This window comes from Cyrtonyx montezumae, unplaced genomic scaffold (genome assembly GCF_038088225.1).
Source record: "Cyrtonyx montezumae isolate F1298 unplaced genomic scaffold, pur_monq_1.0 scaffold_3, whole genome shotgun sequence".
NCBI classification, from domain to species: domain Eukaryota; kingdom Metazoa; phylum Chordata; class Aves; order Galliformes; family Odontophoridae; genus Cyrtonyx; species Cyrtonyx montezumae.
In genome coordinates, this window is record NW_027072034.1 from 115,375,530 (window position 1) to 115,391,675 (window position 16,146).

Consider the following 16,146-nt stretch of genomic DNA (forward strand, 5'->3'; position numbering starts at 1 on the left):
GATGCTTTCCCGTACAACCTACTGCAGGGAACGTGCTTTAGCTGAGGGTTGGCCTCGGTCAGGCCAGAGGTCCCTTCCAACCCTATGATCCTGATTCTTAGTCTCTGCATGACGAGGAAGGCAACGAAGTCATCGGGGGCACGTGAATTATTTTCCCCTCAACCGATGAGCCAAGGGCCGCCGTAGGGCAGGCAGTGAGGAACCTTCAACAACAACCAACCAACCAGCAGCAACGGCAGCCCTGCACCCCGAGGCCGAGACCCCTTTTCCCGGGGGCTCCGCGCCCCCGTCTCCATAAAGGAGGCGGGCAGGGCGCGCCGGCAGCGCGGGGGGAGGGAGCGCGCTGAGGGGAAGAGCCGGCGCGCGAGGCGGGGAGGCGGCGCGGAGGGAGGGCAGGCCGGCTGCGGGAAGCGGGGCTCCGCGCTGGGACTGGTTCCTTCGCAGCCATTTTCTGTCCAACCAAACAGCCGATTTGCGGAGGGAGCCAACCAGGGCCGCACTGGAGGTTTGTGCCTGGCTCCGGCCAATGATTGGTAACCGGTTCCACTGCAGGCTCGAATGAAATGTCCGTCTCCCTCCCCGGGCCCCGGCGCCGCCGCCGCGCCGCCGCTGCGGGGAATAGGAAGTGGGGGGCGAGCAGCCCCCGGGCCCCGCCGCCATCGGCTGCTCGCCGCCTCTTTGTGCGGCCGGGGAGTGGAGCGGGACAGAGAGAGAGAGAGAGAGGCGGGCGGGGAGAGAGGCGAGGCGGCGGCGGGGTGTCTAGCGGGGGGGGTGCCCCCGTCTCGGCGTGGAGGTGCCCCCCGGCTCCATTTTGCGGCCTAGGTGGGGGGAGGCGGGAGTACGGTTGCCCGGCAGCCGTGTCCGCCTCGGGCCGGGCCGCGAGTAGCCGTGCTCCGCCCGCGCGGCCTCGGAGAGGGGGAAGGGCTCCGCGGTCGGCACGGCGGGGGCTCCGCTTTGTTGCGGCCCGGCCGCGGTGCCCCCCTCCCCTCGGTGCGGCGGTTGGCCCCGACACCACGCCCATGGCCGGGCCCGGCGTGGAGCGGAGCGGGGCCGCGGCCGGACGGAGGCTGGCAGTAAAGTTGCTGAGCGCCCCGGAGCGCGTTGTGTCGTTGAGTCTGAAAACGGGATGGAAGGTGCCCAGCGAATGGTGCGCGCTGCGGCGAGGAGGTGTGTAGGGAAGCGCTCAGCAGGCTCTGCGTGTAAATAGGGTTTCCCTCCCGTGCCACGGCTGTGGGTGCCGTTGCATCATTGAAGGGCTCGACGTCCGGAGGCGAGATCGATCGGCCCGCAGGGCTGCGGGCACAGCGGGGTCGGCGGGTTAACCAGTAACAGGGACGGGTGCGGGAGACAGGAGCCTGCCTTTTCTAGATGTCTTCCTCTACAGCTGCGAGTGAGCAGGTCACCCTGTTCACAGGCGTACCTCCGGCTGCTGCTCCGTCCAGAAACTGTGCGGTCGGTGATCCTGGAAGGAGGAAGATTGTGTGAGTTATGTGGCAATTAGAGCAGAAAGGAAAACTGTCACCTGTTCTAGCGATACTTCTGCAGCTATTAAGATACACAAGGTGGAAGAAATATGTATTACAGATCCCAGTGTAACTCTAATAGAGAAATGCTACAGAAAACCAGTAGACTTCTAGCTTTACCAATCTCTTTCAGGCTTAACCAGAAACTTTTTTTTCACGTGTAAAAACTACCTGGTGGGTTTGGGATGGTTCTGGGAGGACAGCGACCTGAGCGCTTCTAGGTAGACAGGGAGGTGGAAGTCTGGATTTCAGCCCTTGAATGGCATCCTTTGTGTTGAGTAACCTTTGCCTGTCTCACTGGTGCACTGTTTGATTTAGATTGAAGTTATCACCAATAAAAAATACATTTAACAAAGCCTGTCACTTTGTTAAAAGAAGCCCTGACAAAGTGGTGGCAAAAAGCTTAAGTGAAAGGTGCTGCTTTGGGTATTACTCACAGTCTGACTTTAATTGGCTTGCAGGAGTGAAGAAGTAATGTTTATTCATAATCGTTAGCACAGTGTTCTTAAACAATAAGGTCAGTGATTACTTGTTTTTATTTGTTTATGTGGCCTGTGGCACAGCACTTTAATGTTAGTGAAGGATCCAGTTGTAATTCCCTGGGAGATCTGAGATGGTTTAATCTCAGTTGTTATCTTTGAGGTCTCTGCTTGTTGCTCATGCTCTGCATTGAGCAGGTGGTTGTATATGATCTTTGCTGTTAGCACTGACAGTCATAAAGCTGTATTCAGAAGAAGCCAAGAACATGGGATATTACTCTTCACACTTTAATATTTGACAATTACAACAGTTCAGAGTTCAGTAGAGAACCTCTTATTTGTAATAATGGTTACATGAAGGGAGATAGTGTGCAGGACTCCATTTTTGGAGGGGGAAGGGAGACTTTCCAAGAGGCTGTGAAGGCCCAAAATGTGAAACACTGTAGAACTGTTCTGTAATCATATCAAGGCTCTCTTTGGCTGATGCTTTAAACTTGACTTTTCAGTTGTGATTTTTGACGTAGTACTTCAGAGAAAAACGGAAATTGGAAAACTATATTTTAGTGGCAGGATGTTGGGAAAACGTGCAAGCAGTTACAATGTACACATGTTCCATGCAACATTTTAAAGCAGCATTGATAGAAAGAAACAAATTGTTAGCAAGTTTGAGGATTCTGCTTGAAAGTGATGTCCTGTCCTGGATCAGCTTTGTACAAACTCCTCCTTGTCCTGCTGCTGAAGAGAAAGAAGCTGTTCTCCACACTTAACTGACACACTGCCACAATGAAGGAAAAGCATAACCAACTTAACAGTGAAAAAGACTGGGTTTACGGATTGCTGCTTTAATAAACAGATAAGCTTAGGTTTTTTGTTCACTGAAGATGCCAGGGAAGCACCAAAAACTTCAAATGGAAATACAACACAGTGCTTACAGTCAGTGTTGCAGCAGGAAGGAGATACTGGGGTTGAGTCCTTTCAGTGCCACTGCCTCGTTCAGCTTTTGCAAAAGCACTGACTCATGGCTCAGGACGTTAGGACTGGTGAGGTGGGCTATGGCTTATATGACGTTAGTGCCTGTGATACTGATGGATGTGGGAATGAGGAAGGGTGGATGGGCCCTGTTGGGCTTTGCAAGGGGGGGTGGGGGGGGGAGTACAGCCTGGATGCTAATGAGTGTTAGTGAAGCTGTCAGGTTCCCTCAGCATCAGCCTGCTGCTACTGATGCCGTTCCCCTGATAGGGAAAACACTGCATGTGAGAGATGAGAGGAGCTCGAGATTGGGAGAGACAGGGTGGCATCTGTTTGTGTTCTAGGCTTGTGCCAAGGGGCACACTGCTTTATGTTTCTGTGGATGTGCTGGAGTGATGCCCTATGCCCGTGGGTGCATTTACCAGGCAGCGTTTCCCACTGTGGGAGGCTTTGCTGCCAGGTGAGAATTGAGTGGCAGTTCAGTCCTCCGGAAATCACTGACAATAAAAGGGAGTTAATACTGTGTTTTCAATCAAAAAATTCTCTCTGTGGGTGCAGCAAGTGAGGGTGCAGAAAGCTCAGATAGAACCTTGTTGACCCCACTGCATGTTATGTGCTGCTTTTCAGGCTTACATCTCCCATGGTAAGGGCTGGTGGCAAACTAAAACTATGGTGGCTGATAGTTAACTGCCTGTATCTTTAGATGCGTTGTCTGCCCTGCTTGCATGGCAGCTGCATGGACAACACCTCATTCTTCAGTTCGTGACATGGAATTTTCTGCTGTCCCTTGTGTGAGGTTGCAGTTCTGGGAGAGAGATGGGCTGTGTAAGTACTGCACAGTGCTTAGTTTTCCTTGAGAAATCAGTTTTGCAAACTGCTGTCAGGTAATTCCAAAGACAAGCTCTTCTTAGCTTTTATTCCATTTTTCCCTTTTATGCCGATGAAAGCATCAGACCCATCCTCTCAGTGCAAGCAGCTCAGGGTTGTGTTCTTGAGTTACCCTGTGGCATAGCCACAGACACTGCTCTTTAGGAGCTTTTAAGATTAAGCAGGATGCAAGATTTACTTCAGGGTAGTGAGGATTTATCAGTTCTGTGTAGATGTATTCTAGGAACAGTGTGAGTTGTGGGCTGCTGACAGAAGCATATTTTTTAAGCATCCTCCAGAAAACTTTGCACCAGATGGTAGTATAAACCTGTACAGGCACTCAGTTTCAGCTTATCATTGAGTTTTCTCTGATGTCTTTGATCTGAAGTGTTTCCCTTTCAGAATATTTCTGGTGTTACTCTCCCTGAGCTGCTAATTTGTACCTTCCTGGTAACAGTCTCCTCTATTAGAGATACCAGGGACAGGCAGAATGGATGGTCGGCCTTGGTGATCTGGAGGCTCTTTCCTAACTAAATGATTCTACAATTCTCAGTGTATGTTTTAGAGCAACTCTAGTGATAGTGAAATCTTTTCTCTTTAAGAAAAGGCAATTAATTGGGAACGTTGTACTTGAAGCAGTATTTTCTCAGTATTAGGTTGTGTGGTTATCTACTATGGGCCTTGGGCTGAGCTGGCTGTGAAATGCATGGTGATCCAAGTGGCTGCTTGAGTTCTGACTGTCTGAAGCTGAACTTCTAATACCTGCACAAGTAATTGTATTCATTGATAACTGAGTTATCCTGTTCTCCCTCCATTAGGACCTGGCTGTGCAGAAAGGTGTTACACTGTCCATGATCTGCTGTGCCGAGGTTGTCTTAAAAGCCTTTCTTACAGTAATACCCTCAGAAATAATTTCAGTAGGTATTAGGCTTGTCAGTGCCTGTTTGCTTTATCTGAGACAGATCTGCCTATTTTTTTGCAAGCCTTTTCATTTCAGTTCTGCAGATCTAATTGTTTGGTTTGATTTGCAATGGTGATAAACTTCCACTCAAAAAAGCCTTGCTAATTATCAGATGACACATAAGTAGAAATGGAAATGTGGATGCAGAAGAGAACAAAAGCAAAAATGGTACCTGCAAAATGCATTAATCTAATGAGGTCAGAAGTGCCAAGAGATGCAGCAAGCTTTGAGAAGGGATTCAAACAGGAATTGTCCTTTGAAGGCGAGTAGGGCTGATGAAAGCAATGGGAGTTTCTAGAGCAATGTTACTGCTACTTGACAATGAGGATAAGGGGGCAGAAACAGGTGAGCTATCCATCATAGTACCTTCAGAGGTGTGCTTCATGGAAGGCTGTGGGGGAACCTCGAGGCATTTCCACTAGAACTGTAACTCTTGAGTTAAATGTGAACAGGGACCAGAATTGAAACCAAGCTCTGAGAACAAGACCACCAGAAAATCCCAAATTAATTTTGGAAGCAGCTTTTGGGATTTGGCAGAATACAGAACATTACTACAAATTGCAGAAGGAAAAGAGTGCTGTGGCTGTTCTGAGGAAGGGTGATACCAGTTTTGGTGTTCTTGATGCTCAGGATTGCAATACCTTTGCATGATCGTTACAGTGAGCAGAGTAAATTATCTCTGAACACTCTGGAAAATTGAGAAGTGAAGTCTTCTTACAAAATGCCTGCAGCACACAGACAAAGCAGACTGCTGTGACACCTGGCATGAGGAACGTAAAGCTTAAGGCAGTGCCCTTCTTCAGACAGAGCTGCTGTGTGTGAAATGAAACTGTTTTAAAAGCCCATCAGAAAGGACCAGAAGTACTTTACGGGAAGCAGTGGGCACTGCTGAGCACTGGAGAAGGGGTAGAAAAGTTCTTCCTTTAAGCAGCTCCTATGGCTGCATCCAGCTATGCAGTGCTGCTGTGAATGCCAATAGTGCTCAGGTTTCATGTGTGCCTGTGGTCAAGCGTGGCACCGGATGTTGCTTCAACATTTGTAAGCAAAACCTCAGCCCTTGCAGCCGCAGAGCTCAGATTTGAGAGAGGTTAGGTTTCTTATATTTCTGGGAGGTGTAAAAATAGCACAAGCCTGTTTCACCCTCACCCTCTTGCAGGCCAGTGGGAGCTGCAGGCTCTTGCTGGCGGTGACCACAACACAGTCAAATGCCTTCCTCCCTCCCTTCCTCTGTTGGGGCATGGGATGGGGATGACAGAGCAAGCAGGTGATGGGCAAAGTTTTATCAGAAGTGTGTGGCATCCACAGTGAAGAAAGTCTGAGGTGAAGGGGAATCTGGTGCTGTGCATGTGAAGGTGCTGAAAAATATATCTGGATTTCTGAGTCAATGTTGAAAGAGTTCTTCGTGTGCTGGGAGCCCCTTCTTCCTACAGACTTTTTTTTTATTGCTTCCACTCTCCAGAAGCAGCATCATTACTATCTTACATAGGTGGAAACAAAACCAGAGAACTGATTCATAGGAACTAAATGCTCTGCAAAAATTTATTTTCAAGGTATCAACAAGAAAATAAGTCAGGATTGTTCATGTTTTTAAAAGCTGGAGATGCCAAGTCAAACTTGGGACCTCAAAGCCCAGCCATCCCCATGCCATGGGCAGGGCTGCCAGCCAGCAGCTCAGGCTCCCAGGGCCCCATCCAGCCTGGCCTTGAGCCCCTCCAGGGATTGGGCACCACAGTTTCTCTGGGCAGCTGTGCCAAGATGAGAAGGGCAAGACATCTCATGGACTTATGTTGAAACATGATGAGTTAGTATGAGAGGGGTAGGTAGGTAGGTAAATCATTCAGTGGACTAGGACTGGGTTTCAGGAGCTGTTCAGAGATGCAGCTGCCTCAATGTGTTCTGGTCAACCTGTCGTGATAGCCACACAAGGTTGCTGTCTACACACATGGAGTGTGACCCAAATGGTTCTTTGCACGACCTGTGCCTTTGGCTGAATTTCTGAGGAAGCTTCAGGGAACAGTTTCACTACTTCTAATATCAGAAGCATTAACAGTTTGCCCTGGACTTCATGTTTTGTTGACTTAACTGAGTTCAGACTTACAGCTGAAATGTAGTTGGGATTTGGACTTGGAGGATTACATCAGAAGCATCTTGTGCTGCTGTAAAAATAGTCCTAGGTGACCTTAGTAATTCCTACTGAAAAAATAAACAATGAAACTCCACTTTCTATTATTTGCTAGATAAGGGGAATGGCTACTTCTAAGCACTTGTCATCATGATCTTGTAGTTTAATCTAGCTGCCTGGGATTTTGCTTTTTCATTCATATAGATGCTTGGCCCTGATACCTGATCTGGGGATGGGCTATAGGTTGTTGATTGAAAAAAAAACAAAAACCCACAAAATAGAAACAGAACTGTTATTAGGAATTGCTAACCTTTGTTGTAATGGAATATGTGACGCTCTCTCTCTCTTCAGCTCAGTTATTTAACTTGGCTTTTCCATATGAATGAGAAGTAGGGAAGAGCAATTCTTGCAGCTTTGTTGCATCTGAAGGACTGATCAAAGTGCAAGTAATTAGTAAAGCGCAGTACCAATGAGAATTCTCAAGTAGCAAAATATTCAGGCTGTAACAACTGGTTCTCAAAGTGCTGTTTTCCAGCAGTAGCTGCACTTCATATAACAAACGTACCTGAGAGCATTGCTTCTTCTGGTTTTAGATGGATGGTGATAGCTCTACGACGGATGCTTCTCAGTTAGGAATTGCTGGAGATTACATTGGCAGCAGTCACTACGTGATACAGCCTCACGATGGTAAGAAATGTAAATGCTATTATTTCTGTCTCTATAAAATTTAATTCCACTTCTCTGTTCTCATTTCCAAGCTAAGAATTGGTGATTGTTTGTATTCATAATGCTTTACTATAGAAAGCATTTTCCTGCAGTCTGGAGGTGGGTTTGGGAGTTATCAAAGTTGGTACCGAGTCCCTGGGGGTAATGACAAAAACTTTGTTTTTGTAGGAGATATTTCTTGTTTTGACGTGACATTTCTGTATGTAATGAGAAGTATGGTACCAAACATGCATACAGGAACTGTGGTGTTACATCTGTCACGTGTGGGTTTGGTTTTTTGTGTCTTCACAGTTTATGTTGTTTATACAGTGGGCTTCCAAAAGTTGTTAATCTTTAAGATTTTAAACCTGGCTTACTTATTGCCTGTTGTCTGTCAAATACAATTTCTTTTAACTCCTCTAGATACAGAGGACAGCATGAATGATCATGAAGATACAAATGGCTCAAAGGAGAGTTTTAGAGAACAAGATATCTATCTTCCAATTGCAAACGTGGCAAGGATAATGAAAAATGCCATACCCCAAACAGGAAAGGTAATATTCTATCTGCTAAAGAAGGTGTAGCATTAAGTTTTGTTCCTTCCTCTGAAGCTGGTAGAGCAACGTTTTCTGGACATGAGGCAGTTGAGATGGAATCCATTTTTCTTAGGTTTCAGAAAGATTTTAGTAATTACCGTAGCTCCAGGAGCTGCAACAGGGCTCTTATAGGGCTTTCAAGGGAGTTATTTTTTTCAACAGTCTTTTCTCTGGTTGTCATAGCAGGTCAGACTTGGTGACAATGCCATATCAGTAAGAACTTTTTCTATGGAACAATGTCCTAAAAAAAAGTAATTTTCTGCTTTGAGTTGTTTAAAATGTGGAATAAGTGAAACTTTTTGGGTGAAATAAGAATTCATTTCTCATTCTGAAGGAAAGAGAGTACTTAAGTCACTTTAGCATTTGGATATCTAAAGGTTCAGGCAATAGAAGACTAAGAGTCTGCTTTATACCATGTAGCAAGCAAGGCCAGGTATTGAAAGACTTATTTTATTTCTTTCTTCTAAGAATAGACTCTTAAATCAATTCTGAGCTGGCAATAGGATAAATGTTCGAACGTTCTACCTGTTTATGTTAAAATTTTGCAGGGCTCCCTTTACTTGCTGTTTTAACTTTTCTTCTAGCTAAGGCTGACTTTTTTTTTTTTGACGTCCCTTCAAATAGAAGCAAAGCATACTTTTCTTGCATCTGCTCGTACTTTCACAGTGTTCAGGGCTTTCTGGAAATCTGGGTGTTACATTTATATCTTCGCTGTGAAAAATTTCTTCACTGGTCCATATTGTCATAAATTTTTAGCAATCAAGACGAGATTTTTCTCAAGAATTCAGCATATGGGATGCCAAGCTCTCTTGAAAAATCAGGGAGGGCTTTGTGAAAAGCTGCAAGGGAAGCTGTTGGCTGATGAGTACTTGTGAAAATCTGGCTCTTTCTCTGAGAATATCAGAGGAACTGAAGATCCTACGTAGTGTTACCGTTTCATTATTTTAAAGGAAATACAAACAGGTTCTTCTCATGTGAAGAATAAGGATCTTTATTATTATAATCCTTCAGTTGGTTCCTGTCAGCTTCCCTAATAATCTTGAGCAATGCTTGTCGTTATTTTAAGTGAGGTAAATTACTTTGTCCAGCTGAAAACCATAATCAAATATATTTATTTAATTCTTGCCAGAGGCATGTGTTTCTTCAGCTGAATTCATATTTGGAAAATTCCTACCGGAATATTAAAGCAGTAGAGGAGCTTGCTGCTAGGCACGTATTTCAGTCCCTGCATCCAGTCAGAGTAAAAATACTCATCGTGGCCAGGTTGGTGAGAACATACTGCAGCGGGCTGGAACTGCTGGGTCTAGTGAAAGGAAGGTGAAAATGGGCTGTGACACTGTAATGAACAGGTCTGAAGAAAAGGAGTGGGTAGGCAAATCCAGGCATGATACTGATATGCATTTGTATATATCACACTCCATACAGAGCACAATTATGAGCTCTGAAGATCCTGAGGGTTCTGCTGAAATAGTAAAACTTCCTTTAAATCCATTCCAGCTGTGCTTAGAGTAGTGATGACATCCAGTGGCTATCTCACACTCAGTTGTTGCCTAAATGGGTATTATCACCAGACGTTGGGATGCTTCCTTTATTATCTAGTGTAATGTTGTTTGTTATTATTTATTTTTGTTTTCTCACATCTTGATTAATCATTTTATGATACTTTTCCTCTCTAGATTGCTAAGGATGCAAAAGAATGCGTGCAAGAGTGTGTAAGCGAATTCATCAGCTTTATAACGTCAGAAGCCAGTGAGAGGTGTCACCAAGAGAAAAGAAAGACCATCAATGGGGAGGATATTCTCTTTGCCATGTCTACCTTGGGATTTGATAGCTATGTTGAGCCTTTGAAGTTATACCTCCAAAAATTCAGAGAGGTTGGTCTGTACTTCAATGTGTCCTCATTTATTTGACCCAGTTGTGTTTACTTGTAGCCCTGTGTCATAATTATGTAATGTCTGACTTGCACAGCATCTCACAGCACTTGTCAGGGACTAATAGGTGCTAATGTACCATTTTAAAATGTTCCAGAAGCTAGCAAGAGAAAAAGAGTAAGCAAGCATTTTGGTTAGACTTGCTGATTCCAACTGAATAACTTCTGTAATATATATGGAAATAAATCACTAAATATTTTAAAGGTGCCTATTAAGAATACATAATTTGATCTTTGGGCTCAATCAATAAAACTGCATTGGATGGCATCCTGTGGGGATCTGGCCTAATGCCCACTGTGTGGACTTTGGATCTGAAGACGTTTTTTCTCATGTTGGAATAATGATTTGAATGAAAGATTCTACAATGTTATTGCTTGTCTGTTAATTTGCTTTTGATCCTTCGTATCTGCTAGGTATGTGATCCAAGCTTTTTCCTTTGTCCTTTCTCTAGCAGGAAAGAAGGCTTTTTTTTCCCTTTCAGCAGTTTAATTTTTTTTTTTTGAGAAGTTGTTATTTCTGCTTGGGATTTTTTTTTCCCACTTTCTCCTATCTGGATACCAAAGAAAATTTTGCTTACTTTTTTTTACTTTGTATTCTGCTACCTCGTAATACCAGATGTAACCAAATAAATCAAAGGCATTTTCATCTGATAACCTCTCTTCCTTACAATCTTGAAATTGTTCAGGGTTAAAATAATCATGGAAAGAGGTTTTACTGTCATGAGTGAAGCAGGGAGGTCTGAATTGGCACTGCTGTATGAAGAGGGGCTCTTGTGATATTCTCTATTCTGTAAATCCAAGTTTTTCAATTAACAGGGCTGGCCTCACTAGCAGTATTTAATTTGCTGATAGCACTTGAAGCTTCCACTTCCCAGGAGGTCATTTGTTATGATGGATTGTGAGAAGGTGCTTAACTGCAGAACAGGAGGTGAAAGCTAAAAATTTGAAGTGTGGCTGTTTGCTGTCTTTTCCCACTCTTGTGTAGCAGTTACAACACTTTTGATGGCACAGGCATGTGCTTTAATTAAAAAAGCAAGTGATGTCTATCTAGTTGCAGTGCTTCTAGAGAAGTCTCAAGTGGATCTATTCTGCTCCTGTTCTGAAATGTCCATCTTTTGCAGATGTGTATGCCATGGTAGCAGAGTACCGAGACTATTTTTTAAATGGTTTTGGATAGTTTGGACAGTTCTGCCCATCAGTTTTAAGCCTCCATTTTCTGTCTTCTGTTTTGTAGCTTATGTGTTTATTCTCCATTAAACAGTTGCAGAAAATCCTTTTTTTTTATCTTGAGTATTTTCCTACAAGTTCTTATGTAATAGTACAGATCATCAAACTTGGTAATTAAATAAGTGCATGCGAATGACTGGGAGCCTTGGCTTTCTGAGCTGATATCCTTTCTGTCTGCAGCCCTTGCTGTAGGGAAAGAAATCCAATATCTTGGTTTTAAATGTCAGTTCTTAGTTGTATGATGATGGCACTTGGATATGGTTGGTGAGCAAAAGTTGCACAGTCACTAGCACTGAGATTCCATGTATTCCACTAGCTGCTGCTGCAGGATTGCCGCAAATCTGACGTCGTACAGAAATTGCAAACCTTTCTTAGAACTACACAATATTAATTTTGCAGAGTTTTGGTTTCTGAGAAGTATGATTAAGATTAAAAAATGCCCTTTATGTGCTCTTGTACTATGCACAGTCTTAAGTACAAGTTTTGCAGGTCTTGGATTTCAGAGTCCAGCTCAACTTACGAAGTTTGGCTTCTTCAAGCAATCTCACGCCAACAGTGCTCTAATTTGGATACCTATTTTCTTCTTTCCAGGCAATGAAAGGAGAAAAGGGAATCGGGGGAACAGTTACAACTGGAGATGGTCTCAGTGAGGAGCTCACAGAAGAAGCATTTAGTAAGTAGTTCTCTTCAGGTGTGTTACTTTTAGAAGACTCATAATGAAAACTTCCTTTAGATGTGGCAGTTCTTAACTGAGGAGGATATTCTGGGCTGGCCACTTGTGCTGTACCTGTGATCTACTGAGGTTTCTATTGAGAAGACTGGAGAATACCTGGTGCTTTTCCTAGTCAGTAGAGTTCATGTAAAATGAAGGCAGTGGGAAATGCTGACAGAGTAGTAATAACTCCTGTCAACTGTGGAAGACGTTTAAGCACATACATTAGTGCCAGTGTTTTCCTCTACACTTAAACATATCTTGTAATGAAAGATGTAAGATTATTTATTATGTTTAGTGTTATTTTAATTTACAATTAAGAGTTTACTCTTTGGATTTCCTCATCTTTATCTGCATTCTCTTATGGATCGCTCTTATGGTTCAGAAGTAGTAAGACATGAACTAGGCCCTACTTATTTACCTGGATTGCAGCTGAGATGCTTGTGATCTGTTTACACACACACACACACACACACACAATCACAGAATTGTACAATAGAAAAAGGGATCCCTTTTCCATCTGTGGATCATCTGTCCCAACAAATCTGATAAGGTTGCCTTTAAGTGGCAGAAGGCTGAAGATCTCTTCCTTGTCCCTTTTTCAAATATCCCAGGCCTGGGAGGCTCAGAGTGCCCTATGAAATGAGCGTTAATTTGCTGTGATTTGAAGAGAACAGCTTTGGAAGAGAATAGTCAATGTTGGCAGGATGCCTGAGGAGATGTTGCAGTAGCAGAAGGGCAGAGAGAGGGATTTCTTTGAAGTGAATGATGGTGTCACGTGCTGCGAGCATTTCTCTCTGTAGAGGCACAGCAATAGATCCCTTCAGGGCTGTGACCTCAGTGCAGCAGCGGTAGTAATAGCAGTGCTGCTGTGGCATAGCCCTTAGTTCTTCCTCATAGATCTGCACCACATCTGGGTCAGAGAGCTGGCATAAGCTGTTCAACATATGCGGTGCAAGGCGTTGTAATTTTAGACCTGCAGATTTTTTAAGGCCTCTCTTAACTCTCCACCTTAAGCATCTGAAAGTTAATACCATGAAGGTAAGCAAAACCAAGCTTCAGCTTTCATCTTGAAGCCATTAGGTTTTGACGTTTCTATGGGTTTTGCCCCTTACTTGTTATAGCACAGCACTCTGTACAACTTAACTTACAACTTGGAAGCTTTGCTTCCAGCTAGCAGTTGCAACACGCAGTTACTCTGAATGTCAGAGCTTACTGTATGTGTTACTGTAAGGGTTTGGTTCAGGGCATCTGCCCTGAATTTTCTTTGTAAGTGTCAAAAGTAGTTCTTGCTCAGTTCATTGCCTCATCTTTCCTCTGTGAAATTCAGAGCTCTTGTGTGATAACCTGAAAGGCACGCTGAAGTCATCCAGCACGTCCGCTGCCTCCACATTAGAGCCTTCATACAGAAGTACCACTTTTTCACTGAGCATACACATGCATGCAGAACTCAAGTGCTGACCTTAAGTGTAAATAAAAACTCTGAATTCTCCAGATTCTTCCAGCTGGAAGTTGCTCTTTTTGGTGGTCACATGGCAAACTCCAGTCCTCAGTTTATTGCTGGGTATGTTCTGCTTCAGATGTGTGTCTTACTTCTGGCTTATCCAATGCCAAATCAAGGTGAACTTAGGTTATGAACTGCTAATGGGAATATGTAGTAATGAGCATGGCTGATGTAGCTGTTGTGAGAGGAACTGTTCCACAGACCTAGAGAATTCCACAACTACATGTTCTGTAGGTAACAGACACTTGAAACAAGGCTCTGTGTATCCTGCAGTTCTTGTCTAACTTCTGTACAATGCTTTTTCTTTCAGCTAATCAGTTGCCAGCGGGCTTAATAACTACAGATGGCCAGCAGCAGAACGTTATGGTCTATACAACATCGTATCAGCAGGTACGGGTACCCTGTCATCTCTTCTCCTTCCAGCTGCAAAAATTGAAATGCTAACTCAGCTGCCATGCTCTGGAAAGCAAAAACCTGCAATATTTGTAGTGTTTTAGTGGCTGTTGTGGCATTCCAGCACTCTGAACTCAAGGCTGCTGATGGTGACGCTGTTCCAAAACACGTGAAGTTGAATATAAGCTTCCGTTTTCTTTCTCCAGATCTCCGGTGTTCAACAAATTCAGTTCTCATGATTTGAAGAAAACTTTGGATCTGGGAACGTGAGACGCAGAAGCTGTGCAACTCTAATGAAAAGACAGTTTTAATGACTGGTGAAGATATTTCTCTCTTTGTATATTAAATAGCTGTAATGTAGCTACCTGAAGCTTGACTAATTGAGGTATGAATTCTGACTCAAATTTTTTCATGGATAATTTTAAAAAAGCAAATTGGATTTTAAAGGTATTAAAGTATTTTTGTTTTGTACAAGAGTTGGTTGCTCTGTATAACTCCTGTATGCATTGTATATTGCAATTTATTACTGTCAGAGATTTGTAGACAGTTTCTTATTTTCATATTGAATCATGTTACTTTTGTAATTCAGGTAAACAGCTGGGTTAATTCATGTTTACCCTTTGAATAAAATTGTAAGGGTAAAGTTCATTTTTGAATGCAAGTTGCCTTTATTATGAAGATTGAGTTGGTCTTGGTTATGTAACTTGTCTTGCATGACAACCTCAGCTAACTTTAGATGTCATTATATTTATTGAAATTTTGAAAGGGACTTTTTCTCACCAAACTGCAGCTCAGAGGAATTGCTACAACTGTTTTTTTATGTAACTTGAAACTTAGAAGTAAATCAGAAACAAGCAGCACTCTATTACGTTTAGAGGTTTAGAGCTTATCAACAGTGTTAATTAAAACACTGGTGCTGTATGATGCAGGTCTTCATTTCATTCTTTTTCAGTCGCATTAAGTCCTTAGACTGACTTTGGTATGTTTAAGGTGGTCTTTGTGCTACTGAAATAGCTCTTCCTTTTTATGTATGGTTTTTAGAATCCAAAACATAGAAATTCTACGGTAGTAGGGGAGGGGGGGAGGGGGGATTTTATAGTCCTTGTGGTAAGAGACCTCATTTTAACTTTTTACTGAAATGTTTTCAGGTTTCTTGTGAGACTGTGGGAACTCAAATGTGTTAGCAACTCTCCGTGTACAGTCTGTGTGAGTGCGTACGTGTGAGTGACTGAAACTGGGACGAGCGGTACAAATCTGCAATGAACTTCAACCTTGCTGTCTCTTTTCTGGTTTTGCAATAAACTCCAACTGGAGAACGTAGTTCTGTATATTTAGCAAACTGTTCTTGGTAACGTTGCTGTTTCTTTAATAACTGGCTGGGTAATTTTGTTAGATGCCCCTCCTTAGCTCTTAGGATAGGGGTGGTGGGTTTAGGAACAGCCTGCACTTTGGAACCTTCTGTTTTTTTTGCTGCTTGCAAGAGCACGTAATCACTATTCTTCCATTTACCTGTCGTTTTTTAAACAAATCACACCTTGAATGCAATTACCATATGATTTCTTGTTGGTTTTGCTTTACATGAACAAGTAACCATTTTATACTGGAAAGATGTCTCAACTGAGCCATCTCAGAAGTCTGAAACACCCAATTCTGTGCTACTCCACAACATTTATGTGTGGATTTTAAACAGATTTCTTACAAGTCAGCACGATGCTGGCAGAGCCTCTAGGGGAGGTGCAGTGTACTCTGGCAGTCCAGGCAGATGTTCTGGGGTTTGTGGCAGTCTGCTGTCCTTGAGCAGCAGTGCCTGAACAAATGGAGTTTTTCATTAAATGTACAGCTGGACAACACAATTGGTACAGGAGCCCCTTTGGTTTGTATTCCATTTCGTTGAGGCACCATGCCCTTTGCAGATAGATTTGCAATGGAAAAAGCTGTGATTACAGATACAAGAGAAGCTAGAGGTTTGGCAGCTGGATGTGCAGAAAGGGAGTAAAGGGTGTCTGACTCATTGGCTCGAGATCAATTGCATCTTTCTTGCTTTGCCTGCTCTTCTGTGAGTTTAAGTTAAGGAGCTCTCTTGAGTTCATGGTTTATAAACCATCATCAGAGCAAAGGAGTCAATACTGCTTTGTTTTGCTTTTCCTGTACTCCCTCC

At 43.5% G+C, this 16,146-nt stretch overlaps 1 protein-coding gene across 4 annotated transcripts; it reads left to right on the forward strand.

Moving 5' to 3' along the window:
• Positions 1 to 397: 397 nt before the first annotated feature.
• NFYB (nuclear transcription factor Y subunit beta) lies at positions 398 to 14,636 on the forward strand. 4 transcript variants are annotated; one of them, XM_065743121.1, is made up of 7 exons: positions 398 to 505; positions 7,515 to 7,608; positions 8,050 to 8,180; positions 9,899 to 10,096; positions 11,971 to 12,052; positions 13,906 to 13,985; positions 14,195 to 14,636. In XM_065743121.1, exons 2-7 carry the CDS (start codon positions 7,515 to 7,517, stop codon positions 14,225 to 14,227), a joined length of 618 nt encoding a protein of 205 aa, XP_065599193.1. In that variant the 5' UTR covers positions 398 to 505; the 3' UTR covers positions 14,228 to 14,636. The 4 variants fall into 4 exon arrangements, with proteins under 4 accessions (XP_065599193.1, XP_065599195.1, XP_065599194.1 ...); XM_065743123.1 differs by having other exon boundaries at positions 401 to 533; XM_065743122.1 differs by lacking the exon at positions 398 to 505 and adding an exon at positions 841 to 1,167.
• The last annotated feature ends 1,510 nt before the right edge of the window (positions 14,637 to 16,146 follow it).

What these genes read in the sequence shown, in the direction of transcription:
- NFYB (XM_065743121.1), top strand. Translation starts at nt 7,515, where the DNA reads ATGGATGGTGATAGCTCTACGACGGATGCTTCTCAGTTAGGAATTGCT. An exon ending in CGTGATACAGCCTCACGATG is followed by an intron (nt 7,609 to 8,049) that starts GTAAGAAATGTA and finishes TAACTCCTCTAG; the next exon opens with ATACAGAGGACAGCATGAAT. An exon ending in GCTCACAGAAGAAGCATTTA is followed by an intron (nt 12,053 to 13,905) that starts GTAAGTAGTTCT and finishes TTTTTCTTTCAG; the next exon opens with CTAATCAGTTGCCAGCGGGC.